Source organism: Salvelinus alpinus, chromosome 25, assembly GCF_045679555.1.
Source record: "Salvelinus alpinus chromosome 25, SLU_Salpinus.1, whole genome shotgun sequence".
Lineage (NCBI taxonomy): Eukaryota > Metazoa > Chordata > Actinopteri > Salmoniformes > Salmonidae > Salvelinus > Salvelinus alpinus.
Genome location: NC_092110.1, coordinates 23,451,928 through 23,464,768, shown reverse-complemented (window position 1 = coordinate 23,464,768; position 12,841 = coordinate 23,451,928). Strand labels below are relative to the sequence as shown.

The 12,841-nt window shown below is 42.3% G+C and overlaps 1 protein-coding gene across 1 annotated transcript; it reads right to left on the bottom strand.

Annotated features, from left to right (window-relative positions):
• Positions 1–1,811: 1,811 nt before the first annotated feature.
• On the bottom strand, positions 1,812–5,453 carry LOC139553686 (protein L-Myc-1b-like). The gene is made up of 3 exons (XM_071366277.1): positions 5,183–5,453; positions 3,904–4,538; positions 1,812–3,170 (listed from the first exon to the last, which is right to left on the bottom strand). Exons 2-3 carry the CDS (start codon positions 4,490–4,492, stop codon positions 2,596–2,598), a joined length of 1,164 nt encoding a protein of 387 aa, XP_071222378.1. The 5' UTR covers positions 4,493–4,538; positions 5,183–5,453; the 3' UTR covers positions 1,812–2,595.
• Between the last annotated feature and the right edge of the window lie 7,388 nt (positions 5,454–12,841).

Here is a 12,841-nt window from a genome sequence, read left to right as displayed (position 1 = left end):
TGTGTCAAGTTGGCTGGTGAACCATTCTTGATACACACAGGAAACTCTTGAGCATGAAACCTAGCAGCGTTGCAGCTCTGGACAGACTCGGTCCGGTGCGCCTGTTCAAAGGCACTTAAATATTCTGAATGGCACATATACACAATCCATGTCTCAAGTCTTACAAATCCTTTAACTCATCTCCTACCCGTCATCTACACTGATTTGAAGTGGATTTAACAAGTGACATCAATAAGGCATCGTAGTTTTCACCTGGTCAGTCTGTCATGGAAAGAGGTGTTCCTAATGTTTTGTACACTGTGTAGAACACATTCACAACAGAATGGGGACAGAAAAAGGATGCCCCTAGGGCTCATTGAATGCAGGTTAACTACCAACCGTCAACAGTGGGACAAAGGGCTGTGTGGTGTGAGACGGTTGAGGGTGTGGCTGACTGGTCTATCAGGCTACAGTGCAATAAAAATCCTATCCTCAAATTTCCAACATTCACTGTGCTCCTGTTCAGACAGGTTACTGACATCACCAATGGCAGCCTGGGTTACTTCACTGAGGAAGAAGCGCACATAGGGTAAATTATTGCTTCAGAATTCTTAGTTAAATCAAGAATCAAAGCAACACGCTGTTCCAGCTTGCTATGCTAATGAGAGCTAAGTGCTAATTGGCCTTAGATGCTTAGCTAAGTGTTGCCTCATTCTATGAGTGTTTCTCAAGCATAATACAACAGAACCAGCTGTGAATTATGGCAGGATGGCACACGACACCTAGCTACACTTTATGGGTGGAAGAACAAAGGACCAGGTGCCAACAGACTCGTCACAAAACATACACAAGTGTGTTGCTGCCTCTTACGTCTCGCTTTATATAGTGTTGTAGTGTTTGTCCTATATATTATTTTGAATCCCCCATCCCCACAGGAGGCCTTTTGGTAGGCCATCATTGTAAATCAGAATTTGTTCTTGACTTGCCTAAATAAAAAATGTAACCTACAGATCAACTGCACTCTGATTGCCTGCCTAGGAGAAGTGTAGAATTTATGACCAATTGGAAACCGAGCTCCTTTCTTACATCAGCTTCTCCACTTGATCATTCACAGCACTTTTTCCTTTTGCAGTCAAGGTTCAAACCGCTCTCTACCATGCATGCATAGGTAGATAAAGAGCAAGGCTTCTCAGTCACTACATACTTGTTTGGAATAGGATGACTGAACCCATCTCAGGATAGCAGCTCACACACAGACCCTCGCCACAACACCAGGGACTGTTCTAAAGATTGTGTGTGTGTAACCTAGTTGAGAGTACATCAAGTGCCCTGCATGCAGCAGCCACTGCAGAGGGGAGGATCCTCCAAGGTATCACACATTTCAAGGACACACTCCCTCTAAATCCAGCTTCTGCATGCTGCAATCTGGCAAAATGGAAGTTAAGCATGGAAGTTAAAACAAATACTACCTTCAAAGTCAATACATGCACTTTTTCCATAGAGTATGTCTCTACGGTTTAGGGTCACAATAGTATCATCCTATGGGAAACTTTCGACATGGACTGAGAAAATATGTAGTTTGGTAGGTTTCTATGGAAACTGATGAAGAGAATTTGAAACGGAATACTCTAGCTGCCAAATCAGAATATTCTGAGACGTTTGATCTGTATTGCAGAAGTGATCGCGTGTTTATGCATTCATGATGAGTCGTTAAACAGTTAATACATTGGATTGTTTTCAATAAGAATACACTGCTTCAATTCCCTATGTTAACCATGTTGCCATATAATCTGATAGAACCATCAAAAGGACAAATCACAATTATACACAAATGTTATAAAATGTTTATCAATACAGAAATCAAATCTCAAACCAAGAGGAACAAGCAGTCAAAATAGCATCAAAGTGACATGTAATTATAAAGTACAGCAGTGCTACTTTGACGTTTTTTATACACACACAAAAAAAGCTCCCTGAAGGCTGTTTTAGAGAAGAGCAAAATTAATGTCTCCTCAACAGAGCAATATGCTATTATTTACAGAACAATTTGTGCATCAAATCAACCAGCCATGAAGAAAACAAACGATGAGTCACTCACTTTCTGTGTACACAAGGTGTCGCTACTAAACTTCAATCCCAAGTGTGCATTGATCATTCATCAAAGAAAGACTTTCCCAACCTAGATACACAAGACAAGGCTATAAAATTAACTGACAAGCTATGAGACAAGTAAGTTTCAATCTGGTTTAATCACAGCATCCTCTCACCTGTTCCTGTGAAATCTACAAATATCACCATCAATGCACAACAGGAATCAACACCACCACATGTCGACTACCGCCTTGTCATCACTCAATGTGCAAAACGAGAAAACATGACAAACACAGAAATGTCCTTAACGCCAGCCTCCCCACCATTGGTTCACAGGCTCTGAGAGATCCACCTAATCCAAAGCATAATGAATGAGGCATTTCGTACGCATCTTTTTTGCATGAGGCATTTAGTTTGAGGAAATGTCCTAGCCTTTTGAAAGTGGCAGTTTGTTTAAAGAGAAAAGTCCATGGCTTTTTAGAATGAGGCTATTGATTTGTTAAGAGTCCACTGCACAGTTCGTTTCTATCCTAAGGATCGTTTGAGGGTGGCTAGCCTCTGGAGGAGCTGCTGCTGGCGCGCTTTGAGGCGTTTCCTCTCCTGGGCCTGGTGCTTCTCTCTGCTGTGCAGCTGGAGAAGGTACTCTGTTGCCTGGGTCAGGATGGCCACCTTGGGGGTCTTGGCTGACTCTACCAGGCCCGGGATCTCATCCCGCAGGGCCAGGAAGCGGGATCGAAGGTCGTTCCGCCTCTTCCGCTCCAGGAAGTTGTGGTTCTTCCGGCGGTCAGTGTCCTCAGCGTCAGAGCTCTGGGGGCTGTCTGCAGAGGACCCTTGTTGGGAGATGGAGGCTGGGGAGTCTGGCTGCTGGTGGTGGCTGGAGTGTGGACAGAACCGTTTACTCTGTGGTTCCTCATCCTCCGGGTCGCTTTCAGGGGAAGGGGCTGCATAGTTGTGCTGCTGCTGGTGGACAGACATGTGGAAACGCTGTGGGCAAGGGTCAGCGCGGACAGTGACGGTCACAGCCTTACGGCTTCCCAACAGTCGGGCTCGGCTCTGCTTGCTTTCCACAGTCACCACATCAATCTCATCATCATCATCATCTGTTACATCAAAAGAAACAACCACACATCATTACACATGCACAGAGGAGTTCCCTCACTTCCATAAAGAGGAGTCTTAAAGCCTCAGACTTCTGACAGGCTGTTAGTGGAGAGAACACTGGAAAATGATCTATTGAAGGATGTGGCAGTACATGTATTAAATAGTTTGGGCGAGGTGTTCTGGGGTTGATCAACTACTAAAGGACAATCTATATTCTCATGAGCAAAGCAGAAGACCTGCTTTAGTTTAGTGTTAATCAAGCTTTGGTCAATCATGTCATGCCAAAATGCTGTATTTTTTAAAGTAAATGGTGTGTATGTTCACCAACACTGATTTCAGCAGGCAGAAAGTTTAACATACAGCCTGGCGCCACATAATAAATCTCCAAGAACCCCACCTCCCACACTTTGTCATACAATTCTAGGAGAGAAGCTTGGTGCGCAGAGCTTGTAGGGAGGTGTTTTTTTTTTTTACTGGGCCTCCTGTGTCTGTGACCTAAGCATTAGCAGCAACCGTTTACAAATCTTGGCTGAGGAAAAGAGACATTCTTTGAAAGTGAGAGAGATTATAGTTTGTGCTGGAGATAAGGGCTTAAGTAAAGCTGAATACTTTGACTCAGCAAATGTCAACGTCTAGCCTAGTGCGGGCGTTCCCCTGGTGGCCTCAGCTTGACGCATTGAGTGGCAACATCTAGCAGAGGTGAATCTATTTACTACATGGTCAGTTTCTTACCAGAGGAATCAGAGCGAGACTCAGAGCCCGATGATGCCGGTTTCCTACAGCTGATGGCTGGGAAGGTGAGCACAGACGCTGGGTCAACGCATTCTGCCACGGTGCTGGGCAGTGGCGCATCAGGTGGGATCAGCAGGGTGCACTGCGCTTTGCTCACAGTCTCAAAGTTCTGGGGTGCTGGTGGAGAGAGACGAGCCTGGGCTGCAGCTGACAGGCGCCCGTTGACTTTCTCCAAGTGCTGACTTGCTGAGAAACTACTCCACATGCAGTCCTGGATAATAATGGAACTCATGTTCCCAAAAAGCTCCTCGGTGTCAGGTCCCTCGTACTCCTCATCCTGACCCAAGACCTTGGACAGCCAGCTGAACTTGTCTCCCGGGGTAACGTGTATGTTACCACCTAATGTCCTGGTTGGAGACATGGGAGGGGTGGGCAATAGCTCAAACTTCTTCCATATGTCCTCACTTGGTGCGGTTGACTTGTAGAAGTCCTCCTCTTTGTCAAGGTCATCTAAGAAATAGTGCTGATAGCGGTCGTACTCCATCTCCCAACTGTCACAGCGTGATACTCTGGAGTTTATTCCAAGCATAGATTATCACAATCGACTCCGATATTGGAGAAAATCTTCACACAACCTAAAGAAGCAAAGTAGTGCATCAGTACTATTCTTTGAAGATTTCTGCTACATTAATACTAATCTACACAATAAATAATCTTTACACAAGGATAATCACTTTCCCATCCAATGCTGCGCCTTTAAACATGGTTATACAATCATCAGTATCATCCAGGTCCTTTAAACATTGTAACAGTGCATTCTAATTTTAGCCTGATGCGTCCTACAAATTAGACTAAATTAATAATTGATTTCATCCTGTAGGCGGTGATAATCTGGTTTTGTCTGGACACTCTATTACGTAATCTAGTTTTATGCCCCGGTTTAACCTTCGAAAACAATCGAGAAAAACAAGACTCCTTACAGGTAATTGCGTAAATTGGCCAATGCCCACTATCGGCAGCCTAGGTTAGCCAATGGGTAGAAACTTCAATGTTTTGTAGGTGTGCTGCTTCGTGCCATATTAATTGCCGAAAGCGCATTGACACAAAACAAAATAGTCTAGTTTACTTCACTGAAATCGGCTATATTCGCTTTGTCTGGATGTTAAAACGGAACGGAGTAGCAGCCACTGAGTTATACAGATAGAACGTTCCATCTTCTGAGATGTTTGTAGGCCATCGCTTCATGAGACTAGCTAGATTAGTTGTCTAAAACACTCACCGCTTTATCTAAGGATCACACTCTGCAATTCCTGGCACGGGAGTCTCTCCGTATCAGCTGGTATACTAGTAGTTGGAACTCCTCGGAGAAAATGTGTAAAAACCGTAAGAGATCACGCCGTACGAAAACAAAGTTTTAGTTCGGTAGCTATTTCTTTCAGCAGGGTGTGTGAAAAAGTGGTTCAATTGATGCCGCCCACAGTCTGATAAATAGTAGCCACACAATGCGTTTTTTCGCGCCAGTGTGAAGACGATAAAGTAGGGAGTAGATATCTGCACTGGCGCTAGATCCGGGTAAACCCCGAGGTTCATTAGCATAAACGGGTACGCCCAGTTAAAGCTACACGCAAAGCCACTACAATTCATAGGACTTGGAGATGCAAATTCCTATGGATGAGATGATGATGAGATGATGCCTTCTTGTCGATCAAGGAAATTATATTTAGGCCATTCTGTACTGTAATGGTCATTAACTTGCTTTTGAAAAACCTACAATTTTTCTTTGCATCCATCATTTTTTGAGTGATTTATGTGTTCTAAATCATATCGTGGAACAGCTTGAGTCAGTGCCAGGTGGGGAGTTCTGAGTGAAGAGCGGCGTGTGTCTTTACTAAGCTCCTGGTGTCCCTCCTCTTGTTTTAGAATCCCCATGATCAATAACCACTATTGGTTATCCTGGGGTGAGGACGGGTGTGGGCTAACCCTGATACCAAATTTTAGTTGGTCCTGCACTCTACCCCACACCCCCCTCCTAATCTGCCATGCAAGTACGACCCCCACCGATCCTACACACTGCAGAGGTTTCTGGTATAGTATAGAAGTTAAAAAAACGACACTCACTTGAAGTCCTGACTTTTTAAAAATGTTATCTGATGATGGTTGAATAAAAAAATACCTCTCTTAAAAAAAAAATCTGAATCAATCAAGATACAGTACTTCATGTGTCCATACCAGATGAAGGGATTATTCAGTTGATTGCCCAAAAATGTGTGAAAAGTGATAAGGTTTGAATGTGGTGTTGATCACCCTTTTTGCATTCTACAAGACAAGCAATGGAAGGACATTGGGCAGATCCATCACTTGACTAAAGACAATGTAAATAGTTGTGCATTATATGCAAGGAACATCCATTTATTTGCAAACCATTCACGCAGTGGATATTGTACATTTCAGATGGGGGGGAGTTGCAAATTTGTGCAGCTGACATCTGTTTGTGATTTGAGACTGTTAAAAAGTGGGTCCTTGAAACTGGAGGATGAACAGGAGCTTAGGAACACAAAAGAACCAACCAGAACACAACCAAAAACAACAGAAAGATACAAAGAATGTTTAAATCCCTTTTCCTATTTTCACTTCACAGGACTCCTCTGCTTGGATTTCAGATTGAAATGCTCGTTACCACAGTGAAGCGATGACGGGAAGACACAGGAGGATGTTTCTAGTTCCCATGAATTAAAAATTATAATTTTTCTCTTCTAAAAGTGACACTTCAGAAACATTAGGGGTTTTGTTATTTAGAAGTTAATGTTTAACCACTTCTGAAACATAATCCTCTTTTTAAACCAATTATGAAGTCTTTGAAATATTTTGGTAAAATAGATGCTGCTCTGTGAGCTGCTATGGCTGTGGTAGCAACAGACTAGCCTGGGTTCATTTGGCTTCATTGCCCCAATTAAAACACAACATTCTGTAAAAAGGACAAACGTTTGAACACAGGGTAAAGCCACTACCAGGTAATGATGAAGTAGACAGACAAGCCCATTTTATTCCAAAACTGTGCTGATGCTGGTCTGATCTGGGGTGCAGTCAGTGAAGGGGAGATAAATGTTGAGTCGGATTCTGGCTTTTCACAGGGTTTGGGTCAAAGTTCACCAACGTCTGCAAGGGAGACAAGACAAGGTCACCATCACAAAATACTGTCTTCTTCCCTCCTCCACCCCTCTCTACCCGTCATATTGATCAGAGCAGACCTTGGTGTACCTCATCTTCTCCTTAATGATATATCTCTGTATTAGAGGGGAGATCCCCATGGGCCCTGTCCGTCCAGGACAAGTTAATGACATTGTTTAGTGATGGACATCTGTTGTGAGAGACGAGCCTGAGGTCAAACACACATCTACCCTGTGGTGTCGCCAAGCCAGAGGGAACGACGTTCCCAGTGGGATCCTCAGGTCGCTGTCACAGTGTGGCTCCTGTCCACTCCTGCTGTCCAAATTAAGATCCATGGGGACCTGAGCTTCTCCTGTCAGGTCATGTGGTTCACTATGAGTCCGCTTGTGTCCCTGAATGTATCACATGTAACACCCTTGCCTTTATGCACTAATAGGCACACTTGTCTTTTCTTACTAGCACTGAGTTTGTTGATAGCTGCTTTAATAGAGGAAAAGTTCTACTTACTTATGCCTTTGATATGTGGTTGTCTCACCTAGCTATCTTAATATGAATACACTAACTGTCAGTTGCTTTGGATAAGAGCGTCTGCTAAGTCACTAAAATGTAAGATGTAAATGTAGTTATGAAGTCTGCATGTTGAACTGATTGTGTGGACTAGCTAATCTCTTCTGCACTGGAGCCAGGACCACAGTCTAACACAAACCCTACTCAGGCTCATCACGCTATTCAAAGAGGACCACCCTCCAATCTGTTACTTCTGGAGAAATGCATCCCCACTACTAAGAACAAAAGCCTTACGGACCCATACAATTCCAATAAGGGCCTTTGCTCCTCCTCTTCCTTCATAAGGAATGTAAATGTAGAATTTTTCCTCAGCAGGGGTATTGTTGACGTAACAATGCTTAACACTAACAATAGCCTCATGGGGGTAGCTCCCCAAGTCAATTCCAGCTTCACTCCAAGTGTCTCCCATTGTCTTGTATGGTCAGAGTAGCATATGTGTGTGAAGAGGAGGAAGACATGGGGAGGGGGTGCTGAAGGGGGTGGGGTTGGAAACTCACCTTTGGAGAGAAGTCAAGCAGTGCACATTTAACACCCACCCTCAATCACCCATAAAGAGATGGAGGGCACATTGGCAGAGACATCAGAATGCAATTCAGTGTCCCTCCGTTCTGTACCCTCCCATTCCCCATGACCCATTTGACACCCTAACCCCCCATAATCTATCAAGATACAGTACTTCATGTGTCCATACCAGACGAAGGGATTATTCAGTTGATTGCCCAAAAATGTGTGAAAAGTGATAAGGTTTGAATGTGGTGTTGATCACCCTTTTTGCATTCTACAAGACAAGCAATGGAAGGACATTGGGCAGATCCATCACTTGACTAAAGACAATGTAAATAGTTGTGCAGTATATGCAAGGAACATCCATCTATTTGCAAACCATTCACGCAGTGGATATATCTCCTCCCACCCCAATAGATACCATCGAACACAGATTGAAAGGTACCCTTTCACCCTCTACATAGAGAAAACCCAATAAAAAAAACTAGTATTGCTCCCAAGGGAGGTATTGCACCATTTTCTGCCACACCCTTTAAGTAGGGTGTGATCTTGATCATGAGAAAGGGAAAGGGGGATACCTAGTCAGTTGTACAACTGAATGCCTTCAACTGAAATGTGTCTTCTGCATTTAACCCTCTGAATCAGAGAGGTGTGGAGGGCTGCCTTAATCGGCATCCACGTCTTATGGTGCAACAATTTCTAGCGCGGTATGAATAATGAATATAAAAATCTTGAAGATTTGATTGGAATCATATGTTTGGATAGATAAATAGGTAACATCTTTTATTTTATTTTTTTAATCTTTCTATCCAAACTGAAAACTATTCCCTGATCCTTCTGTTTTGTTAATAGAACACTAGGTTGATCATTCATAGAGTACTGCACAAGAACACAAACATCAGTTTACATTCCCACAAGAAGAATATAAGAGCTGTATATAGTGGTCATTCCAAAGTGTCTATAAAACATATTTTTACAAAGTTAGAAAGGCACCTTTGGAAAATGTTGCACATTAGAGAGAGATGTGATTGAAGTCTTGTAATTGAAGTCTCAGTCAGTCAGAAGTCATTGTTTGCAGCTTACACCATGTTATAGACAATTATTGTAACACAAATAACAGAAAAGGTTCATGTATAAAGGTAGAGATGTCTTCAACTTGATGTCTGCATTGGCTGAGTTTGACTGCCATCTGGTGTTGATTATTGGTAAACACAATTTTTTTAAATCGCTTTGGTACTCACAAGTCTTAGCACAACACTCAAAATAGAACATCAAAAAGGCTGTTTTTCACAAATGTAAGCACATTTTCCATTGACTAAGTAGAACACACTAAATCACACAGTAACTTTTTCACCAAACCTAATCAGTGTTTCATCTAGAAATACCTTTCGTATAAAGTAATTGCCTTTCACAATTTAATGCTCACAGTACTTTTCATATGATTCTCTTCTCATTTGTTTAAAAACATTTGACCATCACTTAATCCAACTGCGCTTAATGGTTAATCACTTAACCGTTTGTTTAACCTGTAGATTTTAACTGGTTTATCTACTAAATCAAATCAAATGTTATTGGTAACATACACATGGTTAGAAGATGTTAATGCGAGTGTAGCGAAATTGTTGTGCTTCTAGTTCCGACAGTGCAGTAATATCTAACAAGTAATCTAACAAATTCACAACAACTACCTTATACACACAAATGTAAAGGGATGAATAAGAGTATGTACATATAAATACAGTTGAAGTCGGAAGTTTACATACACATCAGCCAAATACATTTAAACTCAGTTTTTCACAATTCCTGACATTTAATCCAAGTAAGAATTCCCTGTCTTAGGTCAGTTAGGATCACCACTTTATTTTATGAATGTGAAATGTCAGAATAATAGTAGAGAGAATGATTTATTTCAACTTTTATTTCTTTCATCATATTCCCAGTGGGTCAGAAGTTGACATACACTCAATTAGTATTTGGTAGCATTGCCTTTAAATTGTTTAACTTGGGTCAAATGTTTCAGGTAGCCTTCCACAAGCTTCCCACAATAAGTTGAGTGAATTTTGGCCCATTCCTCCTGACAGAGCTGGTGTAACTGAGTCAGGTTTGTAGGCCTCCTTGCTCGCACACACTTTTTCAGTTCTGCCCACACATTTTCTATAGGCTTGAGGTCAGGGCTTTGTGATGGCCACTCCAATACCGTGACTTTGTTGTCCTAAAGCCATTTTGCCACAACTTTGGAAGTATGCTTGGGGTCGTTGTCATTTGGAAGACCCATTTGCGACCAAGCTTTAACTTCCTGACTGATGTCTTGAGATGTTGCTTCAATATATCCACATCATTTTCCTACCTCATGATTCCATCTATTTTGTGAAGTGCACCAGTCCCTTCTGCAGCAAAGCAACCCCACAACATGATGTTGCTTCACGGTTGGGATGGTGTTCTTCGGCTTGCAAGCCTCCCCCTTTTTCCTCCAAACATAACGATGATCATTATGGCCAAACAGTTCTAATTTTGTTTCATCAGACCAGAGGACATTTCTCCAAAAAGTACGATCTTTGTCCCCATGTGCAGTTGCAAACCGTAGTCTGGCTTTTTTATGGCTGTTTTGGAGCAGTGGCTTCTTCCTTGCTGAGCAGCCTTTCAGGTTATGTCGATATAGGACTAGTTTTACTATGGATATAGATACTTTTGTACCTGTTTCCTCCAGCATCTTCACAAGATCCTTTGCTGTTGTTCTGGGATTGATTTGCACTTTTCGCACCAAAGTACGTTCATCTCTAGGAGACAGAACGCGTCTCCTTCCTGAGCGGTATGATGCTGCGTGGTCCCATGGTGTTTATACTTGTGTACTATTGTTTGTACAGATGAACGTGGTACCTTCAGGCGTTTGGAAATTGCTCCCAAGGATGAACCAGACTTGTGGAGGTCTACAATTTTTTTTCTGAGGTCTTGGCTGATTTCTTTTGATGTTCCCATGATGTCAAACAAAGAGGCACTGAGTTTGAAGGTAGGCCTTGAAATACATCCACAGGTACACCTACAATTGACTCAAATGATGTCAGTTAGCCTATCAGAAGCTTCTAAAGCCATGACATCATATCTGGAATTTTCCAAACAGTTTAAAGGCACAGTCAGCTTAGTGTATGTAAACTTCTGACCCACTGGAATTGTGATACAGTGAATTATAAGTGAAATAATCTGTCTGTAAACAATTGTTGGAAAAATTACTTGTGTCATGCACAAAGTAGATGTCCTAACTGACTTGCCAAAATTATAGTTTGATAACAAGACATTTGTGGAGTGGTTGAAAAACGAGTTTTAATGACTCCAATCTAAGTGTATGTAAACTTCCGACTTCAACTGTATATGGATGAGCAATGGCCGCGCGGCATAGGCAACATGCAGTAGATTGTATAGAATACAGTATATACATATGAGATGAGTAATGTAGGATATGTAGACATTATTAAAGTGGCGTTATTTAAAGTGACTGGTGATACCTTTATTAAATCCATTCGTTACATTTATTAAAGTGGCAAGAGATTTGAGTCTGTATGTTGGCAGCAGCCCCTCTATGTTAGTGATGGCTGTTTAACAGTCTGATGGCCTTGAGATGGAAGCTGTTTTTCAGTCTCTCAGTCCCAGCTATGATGCACCTGTACTGACCTCGCCTTCTGGATGATAGCAGGGTGAACATGGTGGTTGTTGTCCTTGGTGATCTTTTTGGCCTTCCTGTGACATCGGGTGCTGTAGGTGTCCTGGAGGGCAGGTAGTTTGCCCCCTATATATGGATTTTGAGAACTACAGAAATAAAATGTGTGTTTGTAAAGTATAAACATCAAAATTACATGTATGATACATGATAGCCATACATAATGACTACTGGTTATTGCTAATAGATTTCAACATGCTTTCAACAGGATAGACAGCAAGGGAAAGGAAGAAATCAAAGAGCTCGTGGACAAGGGGCCCGTCCGACAGGTGGGCATGGGCCCCATCAAACAGGTCAAAGAGGTGGGCATGGGCCCTGTCAAAGACATCAGAGAGAGGGAGGCAGACAGCAGGGAACTGTTGTGTCTAATGAAGTCCAGGCCATCGTCGTTGACCATGTGGTAAACTGAGGCCTTACCATGGCAGAGGCTGCCAGATTAGTTCACCCAATCTGAAAAGATCAACTGTCAATTCGATCACGAGAACATTTTGCCAAGAAAACCAGTAAGTCTGCAGGATAAGCGCTATGCTTTACCATTACATTTACAGTAAATTACATATTGTAAGGCATGTAAATTCACAAAACATGTTACAGTATTCTTACAGTATGATCTATTGACAGTATACTCTGTTCTACCCTCAGAATTGACAGAAGACCCCAAAGTGGTTGTCGTGCTGGTGTGCTGACCGACCAGCAGGAGTGGGCAGTGGTGGTTAGGGCCAGGAATGACATATGGCTGTCCGAAATAAAGCAAGCCATTGAGGAGAACGATTACACCTTTGCTAATGTGGCATCCATGAGCCTAACAACAATCACCTGCCTTTTGAAGAGGCTCCAGGTATCTATGAAACACATTTACCTGGTGCCTTTTGAGAGAAACAACGACTGGGTGAAACAACTGTGGGCCGAGTATGTTCAGGTGCAGCACTATATACTGTATTACTGTTACTATTAATTCACATGCTACTTCACAATATCATATTGGAA

Bases quoted from the DNA above. Each gene is read 5' to 3' on its own strand.
- LOC139553686 (XM_071366277.1), bottom strand. From the start codon at position 4,492: ATGCTTGGAATAAACTCCAGAGTATCACGCTGTGACAGTTGGGAGATG. The intron at 3,171-3,903 runs GTAAGAAACTGA...TTGATGTAACAG, and splicing joins GTCTCGCTCTGATTCCTCTG to ATGATGATGATGATGAGATT.